We start from the raw sequence: 26,495 nt of genomic DNA, 5'->3' as shown, positions 1-26,495 counted from the left end.
GAAGAGCATTTCCACTAGATCACGTCACCAGCATGTGGGGTGCTCCTGGAAGTTACTTTTCCCCAAGGTAAACAGCCATTTTTGTCTGACGTCTGTCTGCATGTGACTGTGCAATTTGTGTGCGACACCACTTCCATGAAGTATACGTAGTGTGTTCAAAAAGTATCCGACCTTTATTTTTCGTGCGTAAAAAAGAAGAAGCTAGGGAGGCGTTGATTGGTGCACGTATGTAGGCGATCCTAATGCACACGCGTGAATTTTTTCCCACCTGCAGAAGCTGTCATTCGACGGCAGACCGCCGATGAGTGAGGACATGTAAGTGAGCGCCGTCGGATTTTCGTTTTTGACAAAATGACGGAAAAACTGGAACAACGCTACTGCATCAAATTTTGTGTTTTTTGGCCTCGGGGATGTTGGATGCTTCCATTGTGATGACTGCAACTTGGTTTCTGGGTCGTACCCATAAACCCAGGACTCATCGCCAGTGATCACTGTGTTGAGGAAGCTGGGATCGCTGTTCACAGTCTCCAGCACGTCCTGTGCGATCTCCAAACGGAGTTGCTTCTGCTCAATCGTTAGCAGCTTTGGTACGAACTTCGCTGAGATTCTCCTGAAGGCCAAATCCTCCTTCATAATGGAATGAACGGTGTTGAATCTTGCGGATTGTTTCCACTTGGGAATCGCCAAGCTTTACACAAAATTTGATGCAGTAGCGTTGTTCAAGTTTTCCCGTCAGTTTGTCAAAAACGAAAATCCGACGGCGCTCACTTACATGTCCTCACTCATCGGCGGTCTGCCGTCGAATGACAGCTTCTGCAGGTGGGAAAAAATTCACGCGTGCGCATTAGGATCGCCTACATACGTGCACCAATCAACGCCTCCCTAGCTTCTTTTTTTTTACGCACGAAAAATAAAGGTCGGATACTTTTTGAACAAAAAGCTGGATGAAAAAAAGCAGAGGGATTGTAGCTCTCGCTTTATAGAAAGCTCAGTAATCTGTTTTTGACTGCCTCTCCAACGGTTACCTTTTTTGTTTTCTCAGCCCTATGATCCTCCACGGTTCTTTCAGAATCATGTTTAAAGTCCCAAATTCTATGCTTTCCACAGACTTCAACTATTTCGTTCCTCTTCCATTCTATAAAAGGAGCCGTGCATGCGTCCGTCTGGTTTTCACACATTGGTTGGATAGTTTTCACACATTGGACTCCACCCACAATTCCTATATTAGGGCCGCCATTTTGGTCCTTGCAAAGTATATGCCATACAAAGTCAAAGACATCTTTGAAGCTGTCATATTCACAATTGCCATGCCATCCTTATAAGTATTCCCTTCAGTGTAAAACGATCAAAACAACAGTTAAAAGGATTTTGAGCCGATAGGCGTCAAGGACCATGTGAAGATAGGCCTCAGTAATCGAGGCCGTGTTCTGTTGTTTATACCCCACCCAAATAACTATGTGCCCAAATAACCATGTGCCCAAATAACCATGTGCCCAAATAACCATGTGCCCAAATAACCATGTGCCCAAATAACCATGTGCTCAAATAACCATGTGCCCAAATAACCATGTGCCCAAATAACGATGTGCCCAAATAACGATGTGCCCAAATAACGATGTGCCCAAATAACGATGTGCCCAAATAACTATGTGCCCAAATAACTATGTGCCCAAATAACTATGTGCCAAAATAACTATGTGCCCAAATAACTATGTGCCCAAATAACTATGTGCCCAAATAACGATGTGCCCAAATAACTATGTGCCCAAATAACTATGTGCCCAAATAACTATGTGCCCAAATAACTATGTGCCCAAATAACTATGTGCCCAAATAACTATGTGCCCAAATAACGATGTGCCCAAATAACTATGTGCCCAAATAACTATGTGCCCAAATAACGATGTGCCCGAATAACGATGTGCCCGAATAACGATGTGCCCGAATAACTATGTGCCCGAATAACTATGTGCCCGAATAACTATGTGCCCAAATAACTATGTGCCCAAATAACTATGTGCCCAAATAACTATGTGCCCAAATAACTATGTGCCCAAATAACTATATGCCCAAATAACTATGCGCCAAATAACTATGTGCCCAAATAACTATGTGCCCAAATAACTATGTGCCCAAATAACTATGTGCCCAAATAACTATGTGCCCAAATAACTATGTGCCCAAATAACTATGTGCCCAAATAACTATGTGCCATTCTCTCAAGCAGCGGTTTTACTGTGTAGGTTATGCAGGTCTTTGCTATTATTTTATTTCCGACTATTTACTCTTAAAATTGGGAGTTGGACAGGTGACCGTGACGTGTTTCTGTGAAGTCAGTGATAACATGATAGGGGTGTGGAAAGCGTTAAATACTCCACTGTTTCGATGTGAGAATGCCCGTTAGCTTTTATGAGAAGCAGGGTAGGGGAAAGTAAAGATGGGATCGATTTGGAAGGGGGAGGTTGCGGCTGGGGGGGGGGGGCGGGGGGGAGTGTGGGAGGGTTGAGGAGTTGTGGAGGGGGAGGAGGTGGTTCATTTGTTGTGGGCGTAGTTGTTGTAGTTGTTGTTGTACGAAGAGGGGTTGGGCATTGTAGTGTGGGGAGGTGGGGTGTTGAGGAGTTGTAGTGGGGGGCGGTTGAGGAGTTGGTAGTGGGGGGTGGTTGAAGAGTTGTGGTGGGGTGGGGATTAGGGGGGTGGGGGGGGGGGGGGTTGGGTTGGAAGGACCACCAGCCATCCCTAGCTACGATCTTTTCTACCCTGATTAACCCTCTTTCTCTTACTTGCAGATTATTGTGTTTCTCCCCTCCTCTACTTCTGTTTGATTCCCTCACTTCTGTTGTTCACGTGTGCTATAACTGCTCTACTTTTAGTTCATTGATTTTTCACCCTCCATCACCTCGCCCGACATGAGCCTGGATCTTGTCTCAAAGAACATCAATCAAAGGCAATCAATAAATAGGTGAAAGAAAAGCACAAACATAGTGTGTAGGTATTTGTTTGCTAGCTATGCTGCAAAGATAAGTTTCAATGATCAAGAGAAATTTGGATCAGAAGTTGTGAAACTAAAGATTGACTTTTATTACAATGGCTTCCAGCAAAAGCTCCAAAAACCAAGGAGGGAAGCATATTCTTTTGAAACGTGGATAAAATTATGAGCAAACAGAAAGCTCTCACTCTGTTGTATGTGAATAAACACAGCACAAAAACAGGACAAATTTTTGTACAAAAGTTGAGGAGCTAAGTTGTTCAGGAAAGGACACAACATATGGACAAATAGTAAGATAAAGTTGCTTGGCAAAAATTATTCGGTGACAGAACCATTGAACTTCTGGTTGGGGATGCTTTGTAATAGGTTTTTTTATTTATAAAACATCAGTGAAACTGTGGTGTAGTTTATCAAGAAGCGTTGTTGCGGATGTGTTGTACTTTTGGTCTCGCGGCCGAGAACGATCCGTTGGTGATCGGTCATAAGCTTTCCTCCTAGACAGTGGTGAAGGCTCTGGTAGGCGTCTCTCATTTCCACCAGAGGGAGTTCGTGCACTGGGGAGAAAAATAGAATCCTTGTCACATCATGATTTTTTGGGGTTTATGAATGCAAATGAAGAACCTGTCCTTACGGACGGGATATTTGTCCAAGAATTGGCCTATTTTAGTACAACTTATAATGCCAACCTCTCTCTCCCACTGGGAGCAGTGCTAAACGATACACACTTCAATTGAGTGAAATGACATCCTCCCTCCACCCCCAACCCTGAACCCCCAGGACTATGAATTGCTTTTACCTCCTAAAAGCTTCACCAAACCTAATCAATTCGTCCTTGTCACCCACCCAACTTGCCCACAAAGTTTTGTCCGAATCCGTCCACAAATTTTAGAGAAATCCTGCTCAAAGACAGACAAACAGACAGGGGTGAAAACATAACTAGTTAATTTTCATGTGCTGGATGAATGATGAGATTCAGGTGCTGGATGAATGATGAGATTCATGTGCTGGATGAATGATGAGATTCAGGTGCTGGATGAATGATGAGATTCATGTGCTGGATGAATGATGAGCTTCATGTGCTCGATGAATGATGAGATTCAGGTGCTGGATGAATGATAAGATTCTATGCTTTGGAATGAATGATGCGATTCAGGTGCTGGATGAATGATAAGATTCAGGTTCTGGATGAATGATGAGATTCAGGTGCTGGATGAATGATGAGATTCAGGTGCTGGATGAATGATGAGATTCATGTGCTGGATGAATGATGAGATTCAGGTGCTGGATGAATGATGAGATTCATGTGCTGGATGAATGATGAGCTTCATGTGCTGGATGAATGATTTGATTCAGGTGCTGGATGAATGATAAGATTCTATGCTTTGGAATGAATGATGCGATTCAGGTGCTGGATGAATGATAAGATTCTATGCTTTGGAATGAATGATGCGATTCAGGTGCTGGATGAATGATAAGATTCTATGCTTTGGAATGAATGATGCAATTCAGGTGCTGGATGAATGATGAGATTCAGGTGCTGGATGAATGATAAGATTCAGGTTCTGGATGAATGATAAGATTCAGGTTCTGGATGAATGATGAGATTCAGGTGCTGGATGAATGATGAGATTCTATGCTTTGGAATGAATGATGCGATTCAGGTGTTAGAACCCCCGCCCCCTCTACAACCTCGATGCCTGTGTACCTTTGACACTAATTTTGCTCAAATACTCTTTTGGAACCATCATCCCCCTCCATACCAAAATGCGAGATCTAATGCTGGAGGAAGGCAGAGGAAGGGTGATGACGTGGGCTGCAAGCCTCTCATTTCATGCTATCACAAACTTGAGAGAGGTGAGGCTAGAGCATGACAGAAGCTATGATAAAAGTGTGATTTACTCACCCTAAAAGTGTAAACCATTCTTAAACAAAACAGATTTACTGTGCAAACAGGTTTTAAAAGTAATGGGACTGGCCATTTTAGTTTTAACCAGGAAAGGCAAGGAAGGCCTCAAATAATGTGATTCCAACATCAGCAATATATAAACTCAAGAGATGTACAAGCATCTTTTGAGTTTCTATAATCACTGTGAAGAACAGAAATAAAAAATTGACAGATGATTTAACATTTGGAGCTGTTTAATGAGCTGATGGCTACTTACTGCCCATTGGGTCTTGTCTGTAACCCGATCATGAAATCCTTATCAGCTGCACCACGAGGAGAACGCAATGGTTCATTCGGAGCTCTTTCCGTTTTCTCAAACAATAGAGGTAAGGCTGTGGGTAAAGGGTTCTCCTTTGGTGCAGACTCCACCCCAGATTCACCATCCACAAAGAGGAGGTCTCTCTGTGTGGTCATCCTGCGCCTCGCCTTGAAAGAAAAGAAAAAAATTAACAGCCAAATTACAAACCAACAAGTAAGTTCATATTCAGAGATTATACAGACTTGGCATTTAATATGGAATATTTTTTTTGTGGGGGCGAACTTACTTTTCAAGATGTCTTAGAACCAAAAGTTCATTGGAATTATGTTGAAATTATTCTAGATTTTGTTAATGTGACCTTTAAAAGAAACAAAAACCACATTTGACATTTCGAAACAAATAAATTGATCCTTGAAAGTCATAGAAACTGATATCGAACTCAATTCATGGACAGTACTGTGTTAAACTTCTGTACGTTTTCCAGAAGTATCTCTTTATTTTGCACATTAGCCAAATTTTTTTTAAACAAAAACAAAAGTTAAATTACGACTGGGATTACGGACAGTAAAATTACAGTTCAGTACTTCGTGTAACCCCCACGAGCATTCAGGAGAGCACGTACACGTTTAGGCATGCTGTTCACGAGATTTGCCAAGGTTTGGACAGGAATCGCTTGCCATGCAGTGACAATAGCCGGCTGCAATTCACGCACAGTGGTGGGCTGCTGGCCCAAGTGGTCGATTTGATGCGTTAATTCTGCCCACAAGTTCTCTATCGGATTCATATCCGGGGACATGGCAGGCCACTCCATATGCTCTACACCACGGTCAGCAAGAAAGTGTTGGATCATGCGAGCACGATGAGGCTGTGCATTGTCATCTTGGAAGACAAAGTTTCCTCGAAAGGCTGCACGAGCAAATGGAAGCAATGTTTCTTCCAGAATGGCCCTGTACTTGAACTGGTTCAGGTTTCCATTCAGAACAACCAGGTCAGTTTTGCCCCCTGCATGAAAAGCAGCCCAAACGGTCACCCCACCACCTCCAGCTTGGACTCTTGGCACTATACAATCTTTGTTGTAAGCTTCATGCACTTGTCTGCGCACTCGGACGTGGCCATCTTGACGATAGACCAGAAATCTAGACTCGTCACTGAAGATCACGTGATTCCAGTGTCCTGGCTGCCATTGACGGTGCTCTCTGGCCCACTGCAATCGATGCTGGCGGTGTTGTCTGGTCAGGCGTGGCTTTCTCAGGGGACGCCTGGCACGATAGCCTGCTTGAACCAATCGTTGGTTGACTAGCCTTCTGGATACATGCACATTTGTCAGTTGCTGCTACTCAGCCCTAAGCCAATTAGCTGACTTGGTACGGCCATTGCGGACTAACCGGTGCAGCTGGCGATCATCCCTCCTTGTGGTTCTGCGGGGACGTCCTGGCCTCGGTATTGGAGTAGGGACACCCCTCTGAGCATTTCGTTTCAGGATCTTTGACACCTGACCTTGAGTGATGCCATACTGCCGAGCAATAGCACGCTGTTTCATGCCGTAATTTCGTAAAGCCACCACTCCATGACAAACAGCATTGTCGAGTTGATGGACCATCTCCAGAGGAAGCGGCAATGACTTTTGGAGACGTGCAGCAGTTGTTTTCCACTAATACAGAACGCAACAACCTTTGTGTACCCGACTGTGAAGCCAATCATCAAATGCACCTGTCCGTACATTTTGCCACGCCACCTGTGATATAATCCTGTTGTTGACTTCTTGCTGCGACAGACAATCAGTGACATGGTTCTTTTAACAAATAAATCACCAAAGTGGAAAAGAAACTCACCAGATTGATATGCTGAGTTAAGAAAGTAAACCCAAGTCAAGAAAAAAATTAATATTCTATATTAAATGCCAAGTCTGTAGTATACTGTTTGCAACGATATGATTCTGCTGTCATTACTCAATAGTGGTGTTTTTGTCAACCAACAAAATGACCTTTCCCTGCATACCTTATCTCGGGGTCGGCTGTCACCTTGAGCGACTGACATTTTACTCAATTCACTGGTCAGCAGGCTGTGGGTAAAGATCCAGCAGGTGAGTCATCAGAATCAGCTGCCTGGTCTCGATGGACTTTTCAAACACAAGTTCGGCCATGAAATAAGTAGTTGAACATTTACAACCCACAATTTTAGAAGATTCCAGGTCTTGATGAGCAATCATTTTGAACAAAGTTAGATGATAATTTTAGATGAACAGTATTTCAATTTTTGATGACGTTGAGAAAATTATCCTCCTTGTAAATGTAAAGGAGTTTATGAATGCATAAATGGTGCACACTTTCTCAGAATCATCGGTGGTTTCCGGAGATTTGGAAGTATAGTATTCCACAAGTAGATGAAAGTTTTCCTTGAATCAATTGTTGCTGTTATAGATGGTTGAAATTTACACATTTGATGTTTTTCTTTTGTCGTTTTTCTATTTGTCTTTATAAAACAAGTATCGTTACGTTTTCCATAATGCATATCGACTTATCTCGTGCCATCTTGTGACTTAACATGCTGTTCGGCCGAGAGCAATTTCCAAATGGATGTTCATCGAGTGGCCCAAAAAAATAGGGGGAAAATGTAGAAAATATGCCGCTCGCTTCATAAGGCTGGTTCCTGTTACACATGACAACAGGACCCTGCATGCAAGAAATAGACAAATATGAGCATGTTTAGAGGTCCCACCAATTTACACATTTTTCATATCATTATCCAACCTAGCATTATCACATATCTCATTTAGAATTACTGGATTAGATTACCTATTAATTTTTACTTTATAATAACATAATACTTCATGCTTACAACCTTTAAAATGATTGTATGATTCCGTAGTGCGTACCGAATCCGTTGTGCAATGACTAATCAATTGTGTATTGCGTCTTGATATATACCGAAGTAGATATAATTGTATAATATGTAAATTCATAATTAGTAAATAAAATGTAAAAAAGAAAAGAAAATGAAAACATGGAAGAGCCGAGTAACATTTCACAATTGTACCATAACATTTCAGTTCACCATTACATAGCAGTAGCAGTTCCGATACAGCAGTAACTAGAACGGCACTCGGTAGAGCGGATACCAACGCCAGGCCGGACAGTTTATGTTTTGTATCCCACTGATAGGCTGGATCTGGATTCGGACCTGAACCAAAATCGAATCGGCTTGTTCTCGTCACCTAACCATCCACCTAATTTAGCCATAACTTGTCCATCACTTTTTTAAATATCATGTTATATATTGCTTTTCGCCTGATCTCTCAATGGTGAAGAATCACTTAAAAATAAAATAATTCTCGTATCTGAATCCAGATTCAGATCTTCACCAAAATCGAATCGATTAGTCCTTGTCACACGCCCAAGCTTCCCAGGAGGTTTTGTCCAAATCCGTCCACAAATTTTTCAGATATCCTGCTATATATAGTTTTTGGCCCCATCTCTCAATGGTGAAAAATCACTTTAAAAATTCTGGTAGCCGGATCCGAATCCAGATCTTCACCAAAATCTAATCATTTCGTCCTTGTCACATACACTACATCTCTGCCAAATTTCGTCCGAATCCGTCCACAACCTTTTGAGATATTTTGTTCACAAACAAACAAACAGACAGACAAACAGACAAGGGTGAAAACATAACCTACATCCACCTTTGGTGGCGGAGATAATAAAGTGTGCTGATGTACAGCAGTAATAAAATAAAATAAAAAGTATTTGATGACAAGTGTACATTGTACACACACACACATATATATATATATATACAATATATATATTGTTGTGGATATGAGGATTGTGTTTTTTTTTGTTGTGTTTTTTTTATTATTATTTCTTTATTCTGGACCCTCCTGCCTCCAGTCCGTTGTATAAAGGTCAAAGGGCGTCCCTGTAGTTAATTCCATAAAGCATACACGAAGGACACCATATATCCCTGTTCAGTAGTTATATCCTTATTATGTGTATTAGGCTAAGGCTGTGTCTTCCATTAATTTAAATACTCCATTGCACCAAGTGAAATAAGAGTAGATCCCCTTTCATTCACATTCCCCTTCCAACAATTGCCAACTGTTCCCTCCGCGACTCCATTCGCAACGAGGTCGGCTTGGAGAAGAAGGGGGAGGAGCTGCCGACTCCTGGGCGTGCCCGCCCATCGTCATCAAGGGCGGAGCCAGAGGGCCGTGCCGACCAATCAGGGCCGAGGCGAGCCCACCGATGGGCGTGTCCTGGACACCAGCGGCTTGATCGCCTGAGGCGCTATATAGAGCGCGCGCGAAAGCCTGGAAGTTGTTGTTGGACTAAGCAAGAGAGGAAGAGTTGGACTGAGTGGGACTAAGAGTTGGACTAAGCAAGAGAGGAAGTTGTTGGACTGGGTTGGACTAAGAAAGAGAGAGGACCCGTCACGCCAGACCCCCCACCAGCAGCGTTGGCTCCACCAAGCAGCTCCGACCCGTTACCCCGCGCACACGACAGGATCGGTGGCATCGGCGGCCGTCGAGGTCCAGCCCGACGTCCCGTGCGGGATCAAGCTCCAGCCAGCTCCGTGCCTTCCTCCCCCTCCAGCCACCCACCTCCTGTCATTCCTGCCTGCAATTTCCCCATTTGTGTACGTGAGTTTGTTCTGTTTGTCTTGTCTCTGGGTTAATTAAGACTGTAGGTAAGCTAGCGATTTTCACTGTGTCTCTGATTTCTTCTGCAAATTATTTTATTATCCTTCCTTCTCCTTGGTTTCTTTGATTGTGTAAATAGTAGGAATAAATTTAGTAGCATTACAAACCTTTTTGTCTCCTTCTTCTTCTTCTTCTTCTTCTTCTTCTTCTTCTTCTTCACATCAGTGTCGCCTTTGTCTTTTCCCTATTGAATATCTGTGGCGCGATTTTGGCCAACGTTCAGGAATCGGGTTAGTCGGGGTAACTGTTAGGGCCGCGGCGCCATCCGCTCGGCAAATTAACATCTTATCCACGGTCAGTAACAATTGGTGTCTGGGAGTGAGATACGAGGCCCGAACCAAATTTTTAAAACATCAAGAAAAAATTTGGTCAAAATTTGGAGCGGCCAAGATTTCGTTTTTTAAATCACAAATTGAGTCGTGCCATGGATAGTCAAGGCGATCGGATGCCGGTGGGGGAACTAGAAGAGGGGTTAGGGGTAACCCAGGATCAGAGGGAAGAAATGGAGGAGAGCAATGAGGAGGTGGTTGAGGAGGTGTCAGGCGCACAAAATGGCGCCCTCGCGCACGTGGTTGAAGAGGCACAAAATGGCGGCGCTGCGGCAGCCGAGACCGCAGCGCTGGGGAAATTGGACCTCTTCGCGGCGCAGATGATGGGGTATATGGAAAAAATGGGTGAGCAAATGAGGGACGAATTGAGGGGCCAAATGGGAGCAATGAGGGATGAAGCGAGGGGTACCGGTGAATGGTTAGACAATAATTTTAAGGGGTTGGACAATAAATTTGAGGGGTTAGACAACGGGATAAAAGAGGTGAAAAATGGGTTAACGGGGGTGGAAAATAGAATGGCTGCCCAGGAGAATCAGATAGAGGGGGTGAAAAATGGGTTAACGGGGGTGGAAAATAGAATGGCTGCCCAGGAGAATCAGATAGAGGGGGTGAAAAATGGGTTAAGGGGGTTAGAAAACACAATGGATGACAAATTGCGGGAAGTAGGGGAGCAATCCGCCCGGGAAATCAAACGGATGGGGAACCAGATAGAGGAGGTGAAAATCGGGTTAGAAGGTAAATTGGATGCTCAGAGGGATGAATTGGGACAGATGAGGGTGGCATCTACAAAAGAGATGGAGGAGATGAAGAAGGAGATACGACGAGGTGTAAGCGAGGAAGTCTCGGGGGTACGCGAGGAGGTAAAGCGAGGTGAGAAGCGTATGGAGAAAGAGGTGAGGAATAATACGGCTAGGTTACAGGGGGGCATAGAGGACCTGACGCAGGAGGTGGAACAGCTGACGGTGGGACAGACGGAGTTAGTGGAGCAGGTACAAAGGAACACTGCGGTACTAGGAGGGTTAAAAGCGACACAAAAAGACATTAAGAACGAATTAATAGCGACACAGAAGGAATGTAAGATGGTACGTGAGGGACTGACAACGAGGTTGGACGAGGTGACAGAAGTAATGGAGACAAAGGACCGGGAGGTGAGGACGCACATAGAAACGGTCAAGGTAGCCTTAGAGGACGAAATTGAGGTGACGCACCGGGAAATAAAAGAGGTGAAGAAAAAATTAGAGAAGGTGGAAGAGGGGGTGAGTGAAATTAAGAAGAGACGGAGGGAAACTAAGAGGGAGATAAAGGAGGAAGTGATGGAGTATGTGCAAGGTCGGTGCTCAAATCGTGATGGTGTGCTCGCTAACCAAATAAAGAGTTTGCAGGTGGCGAAGGAGGTGCAGAGACGAGGTGCCAAGGTGAGTGGCGATATATTCGGAAATGTATATGATGTGAGGGGAGCTTCAGTCGGCTTGGGGGTTGATTTGGATCCGGGTGTTCGTGAGAGGCCGTTGGTGAAGTGTGCGACAGGTACAGTGTGCGAAAGAGGTGTGCGAGAATGTCCGACTATGGGTGTGTAAGGAAAAAGTGCGCGCCAAGGAGTGAGTGTGCTGTCGAGAGTGAGTTGGTCGTAGCGCGTGTGCGGGGGGGCACATGGAAGCGCGTCGTAGGGAGTGTTACAAGGGATGTAACGGAAGCATGCACGCCTGTGGTGAGTGTTACGGAGGATGTAACGGGAGAGTGTGCGCAAGAGGATGCACGAGAAAGGTGTGTAACGGACGGGTGCATGAGGAAAATGTGCGCTGTCAAGAGTAAGGGAGAATGCACACCTGTGGTGAGTGTTACGGAGGGTGTAAAGGGAGAGTGTGCGCGAGAAAGGTGTGTAACGGACGGGTGCATGAGTACAGAGTACGCTGTCAAGAGTAAGGGTGAATGCGCGACCGAGTGTGGTGGTAAGAGTTGTGAGAGTGAAACGGAGCGTGAGTTGGTTGTGGCAGGTGAGAGAGGATGTACACCTGGAATGGAAGGATGCACACCTGGAATGGTAGTGCACGTATGGGAATGCACGCTGGAGTTGGTAGTGAGGCACGTGGTTGGGTGTGCAAGTGAGAGCACACCTGTGGTTGTCACAGAGGAGGTGACCGAGGAGGGGGCGTGAAGAGGTGTGTTGGTGAGGTGTGCGAACGACAAGTGTGTGCAAAGGTGTGCGGTGGTCAGGTGTGTGACCAAGTCTGTAAGCGGAATGAGTGTACCTGGGTGTGTCAGGGAAGGTGAAATGACAAAGAGCATGGAGACCGCTGGATGTATGAGCAAGGAACGGGCTGCGGGGTGTGAGCATGCAAGTGGAGCATCGACGCTGACCGGGTTAGCGGTTAGAGCGACGTATAGCCGAATCGGGCCCTCGGTGCGCGCCAGGCAGCTTTGCGTGCCGCGGGGATCCGCGGCGGTTTCGAAAGAACCGCCGTGCGAGATCCATGCCGGGCCGCGCTTTGAACGGCCGCGTCCGTGCTCCACTAGGCGGAGCGGGCAGCCCGATAGGAAGGGTCGTCATGGCGACCCCTTTTTGTTGAGGCGTTCCGGCAGGTCGAGATCGGGCCATTGGACGGCTCTGTGCCGAGATGGTGTGTGGGATCTCGGCCCGGGTAAGCGTCCTTCCCTGCACCGAATGCCGGACGTAACCAGCCGCTGGCACCAAGCAACCCGCATTCATTGCTCGGCTTTACGAAGCCGAGCTTTGGAAATGAATTGGCGCACCGAGAGGCTCTAGTGAGTAGACGTGTGACGAGGATAGTGGTTTGGCCCCGAAATTAGAAAAACAAAATTTGATGATTGGCAAAGGATTGGCAGAGTGATGATTGGTAATGGTAGAGTGATTGGCAGATGATTGGCAAAATTTTTGATTGGTTGCAATTGGATGAGCCAAATTGGTAGTGGAAGATGCCCGATGTGGTGGGATGGCAACTTTGCCATCTCTCACAGCGGGGGCAAAGGAGCACTAGATTTATGGGGTTTATGGCAGTGAAAACTAGCCCGGGAGGGTTAGGATATAGTGTGTAGGGACCTAGAAGATGACCTTAGGTAACGGTAAGATTAGGTAGTGACAATGATACCTGTAGTGGGGACGCAGGTAGATTAGTGTGGATTATAATGACGAGGGAGCGCAATAGTTTAAAGGGACGACTGGGAAGCGCAAGTTCCAGAGGGGAGTAGTTAGATGAGATGATGCCGTGTGTGTGAGGATCGAAAGTGTATTGAGCAGGGTATGAGTAACTGATTGTGATTGTGAGTAGTATTGTGATTGCACAGGTGTGCAACTGAACAGGTGGATGGAGCAGTGTTTGAGTGAGTGATAGTGATGTGAGTTGTGCTGACCAAATGGTCCAGGAAGAGGAGGAGGGTGCAGGTGGCACCAGGTGTGATTGCACAGGTGTGCAACAACAGGTGTATGGAGAATGGTTGTGTGAAATACATGGAGTGTGGAATACATGGAGTATTGGAATGGATGGTCGTGGAGTGAGTATGTTGGAAACTGTGGAGTGGAGTGGATGGTGCGAAGGTGTGAATGGGGGAAGAATGGACCCCCATCACGAATACCCGGGGAGGGTAGTCTAAGAGTAAGGTAGAGGGTACAGGTAAATTGTGGTTGGATATTGGCATCTGTGGTGCGTGGTGGAAGAATGGTGTAGTGATGGGTGCATTAGTGTCGTGGAAATGGCTGGGCGTGTAGCCTGTTAGTGTGTGTGTAGTTGGTTTGGGCACTCCACCACTGTTAGGATGTCGGCCAGGTGAGGCCGCAGGTGGGCTCTGGGAGCCGGTAGAGTTGTTGTGGATGGGGCCCGAGCATCCGGAGGACGGACCCGGGTAGCCCAGTGCCAGAGGGCACCAAGGGGTGACAGAGCCAGGAGGGGCCTTCCCCAATTAGATAGGTTAGGGTGAGGAGCTAGGTAAGCTCGGGTGGCAACTGCAGTGGTGGAGGTGTGCAGGTGGGTAGGCCTGCTGGGAGAGCTACACGTGCCAGTCCTGAAATTGTGCAAGGGCACAGGGAGTTGCATTGGGGGAGTGAGACCCCAAATTAAGGAAGCACCACAGTTTGGTCAATGGGAATTGGTTTTTAGAACCCATAGTGTAAGTTGGCCAATGGATTGGCAGGGAAAGACCCCGGGTAGCGTAAAGTGTGTTAATGTCATTTAGAGGATAGTTAGGATTAGGAATCTCCTCGCACCATCTACATCCACTCACCTGAGGTGACGTAACTCCACACCATGCCATGTTTTATTATTTTTATGATGCAAATGTTTGGAATGTGAGACGCATCATGACGTGGGTGTGACATTGTGTTGATGTTCCATCTCTTCCTCCTTATGAGGATTGATGATGAATTGGGTGATGGCAAATTTTGGATAGAGGGATTGTGGAGACGAATTTGGTATAGGGGAAATATGGGGAAGACGTGACATTAGCGACGAATTTGTAAAGGTGTAGACTGTAGATTGTGTAAATATGGGGTAAGGGCAAGGGTAGAGTTGGTGACAGGGGGGGTGACGTACGGTAGGGACGAGCTTTCTCACTTCGCTCTCCGTACGCACTTCGCCTTGCATTGCCTTATTGATGTGTACCCTTGTGACCTTACCCCTCGCTCATCTGTCTTTTCCCCCCTTGTCTCCCACATGAGGACCTGTGCACCACTGGGCGTCGAGGGGAGCGTGCGTGAGTCCGCCATTGTGCGCCCGAAACTCCCGGAACCAGCTGTCTGCATCGATGCACCACCTTATGGACCACATGTCTGTGGCTGAGCACCACTGATGGACCCCATGGGTTGGGGGATGGCCCCTCTGCTGGAACCGGCCATGAAGGCCCGAGATCTTGCTGGCGGACCTTGGTCACAGGGCACCGATGCCCTACAGGTGAACCACACATAGTCGGCCCTGTGGGCCATAAATAAAAAAAGAAATGGACACGTTGGGTGCATTTTATTATTGCAAATAGGCCGCCAGCAAAGAAGATGCCAACACCTGGAAGATAGCAATAGCCAGGAGAGGGGGCCGAAGAGCAAGAGACCACCAGCAGGGTTAGGGGTTGTTTGGTTATTTTTATTCATGAATTGTAGTGACTGTCCACCGATTGGTGCTTGAGGGTGCTTTGGTGCGTTTTTGGGTGCTTTCATGGTGCATCGATGCAGGGCAGACTGTCTCCCCCCCCCCAAAAGAACGATCACAGGTCCTGGGTTGCGTTTTGTAAATAAAGTAGAGTCATTGTAAATAATGCGCCCCCACCGTAAGTGTTATAGTTTGAAGACCATCCCGCAATTCGGTTAGCTGTGGGCGTGAGTCTGTTAGGTAGGGTGCAATGGAGCAGCGGGACATATTTATTTATGTTTTTAAACTGTCACACTCAGGGTCAGGTTAAATGTAGAGGGAACTACACCTACGTTCCACACTAAAAGTTAAGGCGGGGTAACTGTTAGGGCTGCGGCGCCATCCGCTCGGCAAATTAACATCTTATCCGCGGTCAGTAACAATATATATATATATATATATATATATATATATATATATATATATATATATACACACACACACACACACACACACACACACACACACACACACGCACACACACACACACACACACACACATACACACACACACACACACACACACATGGTTGGCACCTCTAAATATTGTCCGATCTTTCTGATTTTTTTTGCATGCTGGCTTCTGTTGTGATATGGAACAGGGTCAGCCTTGTGGAGAATGACAATTCAAACATTTTGAGACATTTGGCCCTTGGGGTTTTTTTGATTTTTTTTTTTCTTCTGTCATGTGTTCGCCCACTTCTTCGATGGATAAATAAAACTTAAACGGAACAAGCACTCATCTGCATTCACTACCCTGCTTTTACATAAAAAATAAAAAGATAGAAGGGGAGTGTGAATTGTGAAAACAGGATGCTAAGAGAGGAGAGATAGATAGATAGATATGACATTATGTAAGAACAATGCACCTTTGTTGTGCGATCGGAGATGAAAGTTGCTCGTCATCACTGCTGTCATCAGCACCCTCTGGAATATGGGAAATTGGTAAAGGTTAGCAGAGAAAGCAAATATTGCACATGCGCACCAATTAAAGTGGCCAAGGGTGGAGTGGGGTTAAGGGTGAGCCATTTTATAATCTGATAGTTATATGAATAGGTGAAGGCTGATGAAAATTTATGGCAGTTGCATGACAAAAAAAGACAATGGAGTTAGATTAATTCAGGAATGATGCAATGTTTTATTAATGACAAAATTTTTCCATTTTCTAACAAATTTATTTTTCCCCACAAGCCACACTACAGGTTTCATCTCAGTAGGATTACTTTAAGGATTCCCTCTAAGCTTCCTCAAACCTTAGTTTTTCACAATCTCGAAAACAAAAGAATGCTACAAGCATTAAATGAAAAAAATTTGTAGATCTAAATTAATTAAATCAATCAACCTGCGTCAGAAATATGGGAGTTATTGGTCATTAGACATTGAAGCAGGTCATCAACTGAACTACGATAAGAGTTTTCGTGCGGATCCATGGACTTTTTAAGTTCATACAAAATAACAGCTGCAAGGCGTATCTTCAGCCTCTGGCTAACTGCTGCGAAAAGGGCACAGAATCTAACTGTGGCTCTAAGTCTAAAATGTCAACATGTGAAAAATAGCAACTACCCTTATATTATGCACTCTTAATCCTCATCAGGTTATTTTAAAATAATCACTTTTAAAAACTTTTGTATTTTTAGAAGTAAATTGACAGGACTATGACGATCCAATTGTGCTGTATTATTTTCCACTTTATGCCCTTTGAACTGTTTGTTTTATATCTCAACCAAGCCAGCAGATGAATTTGCAAAGTGAAGTGAATTACACTACTACTACTACTACTACTACTACTACTACTACTACTACTACTACTACTACTACTACTACTACACTACAACTAACTGTCCCAATTACTTCCACATTATTGTGAGGTCAGCTGCAGGGAAAGTTTTTGGCTGGATGCAGCTGGCCAGGCTGGTCATTTGACTGGAGGATTTGCACAGGATTTTCTAATTTGTTCAGGATGCCAGGGATGACTCGCCTACACTTCGTGAAAGACTGGTGGGATCTTTAACACCCACCAACTAATGCTAGCAGATGGGAAACCGAGCTTAAGGTGCATCCCATGGACGGCGCACTCGGGATGCAGCCGCCACAATGCCATGCCTGTGAAGCATCGATCCGACAGATTTTTTACACGTTATAGTTGGGCCGAGATTTAAACTTAGGCGAGACGGCTCAAATATAGATAAGTGCACTATGCGTTCACCATTATGTCGGACTATACACATTTAACTGACTTCATAACAATTGTTCTTTCCTGCTCAAGTTAAATACAGTGCATTTTCCTTCTACTTCGTTTAATCCCTTCGTTCCAAATTCAATAACTCGACCCTTGTGAAAGTCTCCTTTTAATTTATCAGGTTCAAATGAGTTTTGAAGATAACCTTGTAAGATTTCACGAGAACCATAAAGGAGACTTTTGTAAGGCAAAGCATTGTTATTTATGGATTGTTTTAGATTATGTTTATTTTTTCAAAGCTAATTCGAGGAAGTTGCAAGTTAATAGGGTAAATGCAAACTATACGATACATCTGGCATCCTTCACAGAAGCCCAGGATGCCACAAGGTGTTTGTGCTTGGACTGGCTTTGACACCAATGACGAAATAAAGAAAGCGTTGACTGGAGATTGTGATAACAATTTGATCTGAAGATGGAGCTTTTGACAAATTAATTGATTGGCCGCTTTGGAATATTTCACTCGCAGCCCACATCCAAAATATTTATCCCCTAATCCGGACCCGAGCGCATATCAATGGCCAGGAAGAATAGATGCAAGATGAGGTTATAAAAACGTGTTGGATGAGCATGCAGATGGGGTTATAGGGCCTTTCGACCAACCAACCTGCATACTCACCAGAATCTATGCTAACCAGCTCTGCATGGAGGGAGGCGGGAAAACCACACAACAGGCAAAGATGACATCATCAACGTGCAACACTTAAGCAAGCTCAGGCAGGGTGACTGCATGTGCAAGCCTGTTGGATTACCTTACTTGTTATGATATACTTTTCAAATCAAGTTCAATCTTTTTTTATGATTTATTGGAAAGCTTGAACGACAGGCCCTGACCAATCAGTTCACGAAAGACATGGATGGGACAAACATGTTGCCTGGCTGACCCCACAAGAAGGCAGGAATCATTGGGGCCATTCAAAATTAGGTGTAGTATTTATTGTGGTTTTGTATTAGAATACTGCAGCGCTCTCAAAGCAAGCATGGCCCAGAAACAAAATGGCCACCCTGTTCATATGCAATACAAGTTGGGTCACCCAATAAAGATCTGGTTATTTAGACTTTAGTAAACCATTACGCATATTGAGATTTGAAGTTGCAGCAAAAATTAACCTGGGAGTGCACCAAAACAATGTTGAGCCGAATGGTTTACTTATCTGAGGTCAGTTATCTAGTTACTTGGTATTCCTATCTATTTACCATTTACCTAGTTACTTAATATGCCTGTGAAAACTCCACCAAACAAATATCCACTGCATCCCACATACAAAGCACGACACAGTCAATTACAACGCCAACAAAAAGTGGCAGAGTAATTTGAATACAGGGAGCCCTGTGATTGGTAAAGACTTGGACCAATCCACAACGCAAACCATTCCCGATGGAACTTAACCTCTCTTAACATCACGGAGGAAGAGAACGAGCTTGTTCTTGAAATGTTAGGCTTTAATTCATAATATATTCTTTAACTCCTCAGTGTGCTATATTTTACCAATATGAATCCTGCACTGCAAACATTCTGATATATACACAAAGAATTAAGTTAAGCACCCCCCCCGTTTTCTTACAACCTCGCACATTACAAGTTTGTTGTCGTCAAAACAGTGTAATATACCCATGATATTGCTATATTTTCTGGAGAAGTGATATTATGGTCACATAAAAACATAACAATCATGCCGTTTTCAATATTTTATTCTGAATAATTTAAGGTGAAATTTTTTGGGAATTTTAGGCATATTTTCACCTCAATTTAAGTATGGAGCTATAGGTCCATCACGGACAGTGTGGATGACGTTTATGTTTTCTAACGTACAGTCATTGTTCTGAGAAGACCTCTAGCGATCTTTGCGTCAATAACGTGTGTAGGACCCACGTGATCGGATCACTGACTCAACCCTACGTCACAGATGAGTGCACTCATCTGCATTTCATCAATGGATAATTGCTAATGTCATACCAATCATTATTTGATCTCACATACCTTAGAATATATGCCAATGTATACATATACACAAAGAATATATATTAGGGGGTGCTTACCTTAATTCGTTGTGTAGGGTGCTTAACTTAATTCTTTGTGTATATGTATATACGGTATATATTGTTACGGTCCGCGGATAAGAATGTTGTTTGCCGAGCGAAGGCACCGTGGCCGAACAGTTTCCCCCGTCTCACCCGATTCACCCAGACGTTGGCCGTATCGCGCCACAGCTATTCAATTTGGAAACCTCTAAAGCGACCGAATGTAAAGAGGAAGAAGAAGAAGACGTACGGAGGAATAACAGGTTTTATTAATTATTTTCACAAGCCAAAGCAAAGAGAGCAGTTGGTTATATACAGAAAATGGAAGGAGCAGGCACACAGTGAAATCTTTAGCTTACCTATACAAGCTTAATTAATGAACCCCAGGACAACGTTAAAGACAGACGGACGATCACACTTACACGGGGAAATGCAGGCAGGAAGGAATGGCTTGGAGATGGGTGGCTTTTAGAGGCAAGGAAGGTTCAGCGGGTACTGGGCACGGTCGGGCCAGAAGGCACCGCCGTCAAGAAGCCGAGCTTTGGTCCCAAACTGCGCGGGCGAAGTTCCTCTCTCTGTACTGCTGCCTCGTGCGATCCTTGCGTTACCCCGGTCCGCTTTTCCTGCAGCGCGGCACGCTTCACGGTGGCTCGGTCACACCTGCTCGTCTCCAGCGCATCTCCTGGACCCATCTCCGTAAAAGCTCATCTCGTATCTGCTTGGGAGCGTCCCGCGGCGGGTTATATAGGCCCCGCCCTTCACCCTTTTCGAACCTTCCCCAAACGTTCTCTCTCCGCCCTCTCAAGCCAAACCCCTCGTTCTGGGTTGGATGAGCGGGGCCGCCTTACTCCTCCCCTCTATGACGAGGTGGAGACCCGCCTTTCTTCTTCGGCGTTACCTCGTGCGTAATGGAGTCAAATGCAGCGAAGTGGACGGCAGCTGAAAATGCAGCAAAGTGCCTAAAGAGCCAATTGCAGCAAAGTGCAAACCTGGCACTTGGAAGCTGCCATGGGGCGTCGGAGGGCCTACTCTTATTTAATTCGGTGCAATGAAGAGTCAAACTAGTGGGAAACACATCCTTAGCCTACACAGAGAATAAGGGACTAACTATTTAAAAGGATATATCGTGTCCTGTGTGTAGGTTTATGGAATTAACTAAGAGGACGAGCTGCGACCATTCTTTACATTACGAGGGTCAGTTACACACAACAAAACCATACTTTTCACATTCGTTACACTTTCTCGAAATTGTTACACTTCTCAAATCCGTTACACTTCTCAAATCCGTTACACTATGTATATACGGTATATACGGTATATATATATATATATATATATATATATATATATATATATATATATATATATATATATATATATATAACAGAAAGGAGGAGGATGTGTGACAAAGTTGCCCACGTTCCCTTGAAAGGCTCACTTTGGATTTGAAGGAAGTTTATGGAGGCACGTCGAACGGTGTAGATTGAGGTTGTGGGTGATGGTTCATTTCAGCCTAAAGGGGTAGTGACTGAGTGTAGAAAATAAATGGAGATGTGTGAATGGTGTGTGTGTGTGTGTGTGTGTGTGTGTGTGTGTGTGTGTGTATGTGTGTGTGTGTGTGTGTGTGTGTGTGTGTGTGTGTGTGTGTGTGTGTGTGTGTTGCAGGAGTGGGTGTGGTTTTGAGTGAATGTGTTTTTGTTTGAGTGGTGCATGTTGTAAGGGTAGGTGATCGGCTGGTTTTTTTTTTTTGGTGTGTGAGTGAGTGGGTGAGGTGCTGTGGAGGCGCTTTTGTTGTTGTAGTCTGTGTTCTTACCGGCTGGGGGTATGTACGCATCCAGGTGTAGTGTGTGTGTGTGTATATGTATGTAAGTATGTATGTATGTATGTATGTATAATGTATATATATATATATACGATACATACCATAAAACTTCGACGATAACATGCCCCTGTGCATAATGCGCACCCCCAACTTGAAATTTTGTTGCGGTGTAAAAATCTAGACATAAATATAATATGCACCCCCAATTTCAGCACTCAAATAAAAAATATCGACGAAAAACATGTCATTACATCTGTCAAAAACGGCGAAGTCCATCTCAAGCACGACTGTCGGCCACAATTTCGTAATAGTTGAACAGAGCGGCGCTAATGAAAGAATATCACGGCAGGTCAAGGAACTAAATTTACGACAGTCGTAAATTGTATGAATCACGATGTTCAGTTGTGATTGCAAAAAAGTTTAAACATAGTGGCACATCTATATATATATAAAACACAGTTTGTGTGTGTGTGTGTGTAATGTTACCGATAGACTCCTAAACGGAGAGGCTCACATGCTTGATATTTGGCATAGACATGGCCATTGAGCCTGGGAAGAACATGGCCGACTTAAAAAAAATTATTTCATAATATTTTTTTTGCCATATTTTTACCTCAGCGCATTTCAGCGAGGAATATTATGCACGGAATCTGAGGCGGTGGCAGAGCAGCGCGCTGATTCGCTCAGAGTGATCACATGATGTTCCTTGCCGCCATCAACTCAGTTATGCATTCGTACGTATTTCAGAGTGAAAAGCGATTGCGTTTTTTCACATTTCAGCGAGGAACATTGCCATTCACACCACATAGGTTTTTTTTTCTTTCATCTTTACGAGATCCATATTTTTTATTCATATTTACCTCAGCGCATTTCAGCGAGGAATATTATACACGGAATCTGAGCAGGTGGCAGAGCAGCGCGCTGATTCGCTCAGAGCGATCACGTGATGTGCCTTGCCGCCATAAACTCACAGTTACGCGTTCGCACGTAATTCACACGTTCAAAACAAACGAGATCCGCGAAGCGAGTTGGCCGAGTCGTGCTAACCAAGATGGCGACACGGCGGCTTCACTTTTCACGGAGTATAAGCGTTCTATATATTTTCAATTCAGTGCGCCCGACTCGCTCACGTACTTGATTTGTGGCATAGACATGGCCATTGGGCCTTCACGGTGTAATTTGTGCGAGGCTTTTGTCCGAGTGAGCTTGAGTCGAGAGGGCGAATGTACGGGTTGGGAATGTACGGGTCTCCCTTCCCCCGCCCGGCAACGCTGGTACTGGAGGGCATCACAGGATCGATGAGTCTCCAAAATCCGCTTCGTGCTGTTGCGAAGATGCAGGACGATGTCGCGATTGTTGTGCTGCTCTCCGACCATGAGAACTGCAACGTCATTGTTGACTGGCCCTCCCCTTCCCTCCCCCTCCCCCCTCTTCTCCCCCCCCCCCCCCTTCTCCCCTCCCCCCCCTCTCCTCCCCTCCCCCCCGTTCCCCTCCCCTCCCCCGCCCGGCAATGCCGGGTACTTCTGCTAGTATTAAATAAACGGCGGAAGTCGGAATAATTAAGATTAATAATAAATTAACCATGAGTTCTCGACGCCGATCATACACCGCGGCTCAAAAACGAAACGTTGTTCGATACACTGAAGATCACGGAAACAGAGGTGCTGGGCGGGAATTCGACGGAATATCTGAGGTGAACATCAGACTATGGAAACGACGAAACAAAATGGCCGAACGGGGTCACGCGGCCACCCATCCCGAGCTCGAGGCCAAACTGCTCGATTGGGTCACAGATCGTCGGCAACAAGGCGGTGACGTCAGCATTTCGGAGTTGCGTGTGAAAGCCGCCATGCTTGCGAAGACGCTGCCAAACTTGGTCACCTTCAAGGCGTTTTTATATTCAAGGTGTTAGTGGGGGGGGCAAGTGGTCCTAGACAATGGGCCCGTAGGACTTTCATGATGAGAAGTTGCCACCTATTTAGATATGTTCTACATATGTCTAGGAACAGGAAAATTGATGTTTCCAATTTTGGAGCTGTCAAATGGCGGCCATTTTGAATTCCAAAATGGCTGCCACGATCATGCTTTTTTCTTCAATGAATACAATTATTGCTCATATTTTAAAAATATCAAAATTTTATCCCATAATATGAGTGAACATGAATAGGAGAGACATTATGATTTATTGTATTGTGGCAATAGTCGATGGTATGGCTGATCTGCAGGCACTGAACAAACCGGAGTGGGTGCAAACATGCTCTCAATTGGCTTCTCACTTCATTGAACGTTTCTGGGGGAAGTATAATACTTACGATGAAGTACACCAAGTGTTCGATCGCTATGATTTTGGTGACATTTCCCTTAAAGCATCAACACATGAAAGGCGACTAGCAGGTAACAAGGCTGTGGCCTATCACATAACAGACTCAACATCAATTAACACCAGTATGCGGAATCTCCTTGCACATGTGAAGACCAAGGATGAGTTGACGGCTTATTTAGCAGAGAAGATTCTGCAGCACGCTGCTTTGAACAGAAAGCGTGTTGTAGTTGCATGGCGTGACAGAGCAGAAAGTTCACATAGGAGCGTTGACTTATTAAGTATCTCCCAAGAAGAGGCACTATACCAAGCTCATGCTACATGCTGTTGATGCCACCAACAACGGTGCTACCTCATCGAGAATCTATTCTCCTGATACGGATGTCTTGGTTCTGGCTCTTAGGCGCTATCCAAATTTTGCAGCAGACACTAGTATGGTAACTGGTACAGGAAGCAACCAGAGAGTAATCAAACTTGGACCAATATATAAAATTTTGGGGCCATCAAAAGCAGCAGCACTTCCTGGATTCCATGCATTGTCCGGGGCAGATATTACCGGAAAGTTTGCAGGCAAAGGCAAGATAACATGCTGGAAGGTTTTAGATCATTTGGATGTCAACCATGACATCGTTGTAGCATTGTCCCAACTTGGTGCGACAGGCACTGTCTCAGAAGCAACAAGTGCTGCTCTTGAAGCTCATGTATGTCAGCTCTATCTTCCGAGAACAACAAAAATAACAAAACGTTGCAGATGCAAGATGGTGGCTCTTTAAGCGGAAACAGGCCCAAGCAGAGAATCTTCCCCCAACTAAAGCTGCACTCACACATGCCATTGCCAGAGCACATTATCAAGCCATGATATGGTATAATGGCATTGTTGCATTCCCTGAAATACCATCCCCAGGGAACTATGGCTGGAACATGGTAGATGGAATTTTCATACCAGTGATGACACATTTGCCTCCAGCTCCAGATGCCGTCACACAGTTATATTAGTGAAATGCGGATGTGGTCGGACCCGGTGTTCCAGTCACCAATGCAAGTGTAAAAAGAATTGACTGTTTTGCACAGAATTTTGTACATGCTGTGAAGGGGAAGAACTATGCGACAATGCTCCTTCTAACCCCGAAGTTGACTCTGACAATGAAGAGAACAGTGATGATGATGATGATGATGATGATGATGATGTTTAATACGGCTATGAAAGTAGCAAACTTGCAACAAGTTCATGTAGTTCCATTCGACATGGTTAAGAATGCATTTGCTGGACATGCAGTTGCAAGGTGTGTATAGTAGATGTGGGTGTGGCTATTGTGTCTGGGGTATGTGGGGTGTGTGCTGGTACTGCGAGCGCATGATACTGCACCTCATAAATTTGTTATCCTCTGAAATGGATATTTAAATATTGTAGCTTGTAGAGTTAAAGTCTACAGATTAAGTCCATAGAAGTGACTGTGTTTATCATTTTATATACGAGCTAAGGTGTGTATCTGAGTACCAGTTGCTTAGGTGAGTGTCTAACTGTGCAAAAAAAGTTCAAGAAAAATACCGTTAGGTATCGTTTTTAGATAACACGTGTTACGACAATATTTAAAGGGGGATGGTCCGATTTCATCACATGCAGTTTTCACATTGATTGAATGGCTTTGACCCTCTACCCCACCTGTGAAGTTTCATGCTGGTATTTCAATCGTTTTGACAAGAGAGCTAAAAATGTGCATTTGCAAGCCCCATAGAATACTGTGGTTCAACTAATTGGTTGACCAATAGTAAGCAAATTTTGGCATACAAAATCCAAACTAAACATCTTGCAGCCCAACTATTTCACAGGGTCAATGAGAAGAATAGCAGCTTTCTTCTCATATCAAAATTTATACCACGTCCGGTTAAATCTGGGGGTCAATGTTAGGATGAAGCTGTTGATCGGACCATGGTCCTTAAATTTTAATGCAGTTTGTAACTTTTTGGCGGCCATTTTGAATTTCCGGATGGGTGATATCGTATGTAATTTGAACAAAATATTACTTACATTGATTTTGAAGTGTTAACAACAATGAAAACCTATCATTTTGCTTTCAAAATTGAGGTAAAATACTTTCATTGAAACTAACCAAGTGAAAAATAGTGGCAAAACATCGGCCATTTTGAAATCCAAGATGTCTGCCACACTTACAAAAATGGCAACAAGCATTTTCATGTACTTTGGTACCTAGATAATGAATTAAAATAGGTGGCACCTTCTCATCATGAAAATCCTACAGGTGTCCACTTGCCCCCCCCCCCCCCCCCCCCCCACTATGCATACAGATTATATATTATACATTAAACATTTAGCTATTCTTTGTTGTTGTTCTTTGAGTATTGCCACTTCCGTTTTCGAAGACGTCCTCGACGATCTTTCAATCTGAAAAAAACTTACAAAAAAAAATTACACCTAAGTATAATACACACCTCTAACTTTAAAAATATTTTTGGGTTAAGAAAGTGTGCGTTATAGTCGAAGTTTTATGGTGTACATACATATATATATATATATATACTCGTATAAACATCTATTTTTGCCATCCCTACATCTATTTTTCCCCTTTCAAAGCTCACATTTGGCTTACACTTTGAGCATGACACATGTCTCCATTATCCTCTCCAATCAACAACACATCCAGTAGTAGGGCAAGGGTTGTGAATCTTAGCCAAAGCTATTCATTACAAGTTAAAGAACAAACATTTGCTCAACAAAAAAAACAA

The 26,495-nt window shown here is 44.4% G+C and overlaps 1 protein-coding gene across 9 annotated transcripts in view; it reads right to left on the bottom strand.

Moving 5' to 3' along the window:
- Window positions 1-26,495, bottom strand: part of KIF21A (kinesin family member 21A) — a 255,299-nt gene that overhangs the window by 91,648 nt on the left and 137,156 nt on the right. For 5 of the 9 annotated variants that reach the window (XR_013621377.1, XR_013621378.1, XM_068135377.2 and 2 more), the window contains exons 23-26: window positions 16,220-16,277; window positions 7,189-7,252; window positions 5,149-5,357; window positions 3,427-3,540 (exon numbers count right to left, since the gene is read on the bottom strand). Coding sequence is in view for 5 of the 9 variants with exons in the window: in XM_068135377.2 (XP_067991478.2) it covers window positions 3,427-3,540; window positions 5,149-5,357; window positions 7,189-7,252; window positions 16,220-16,277 (445 nt within the window). In the remaining 4 variants the exon portion in view is untranslated. Of the gene's footprint in view, window positions 1-3,426; window positions 3,541-5,148; window positions 5,358-7,188; window positions 7,253-16,219; window positions 16,278-18,205; window positions 18,227-26,495 lie in introns of all 9 variants that reach the window. The other 4 variants (XR_013621375.1, XR_013621376.1, XM_078768210.1 and 1 more) reach the window with 1 other exon arrangement.

This window comes from Myxine glutinosa, chromosome 1 (genome assembly GCF_964187855.1).
Source record: "Myxine glutinosa chromosome 1, kmMyxGlut1.1, whole genome shotgun sequence".
In the NCBI taxonomy this organism is placed as follows: Eukaryota; Metazoa; Chordata; class Myxini; order Myxiniformes; family Myxinidae; genus Myxine; species Myxine glutinosa.
Note: the sequence above shows the minus strand (reverse complement) of the source record. Positions and strands in the feature narration are given on the sequence as shown.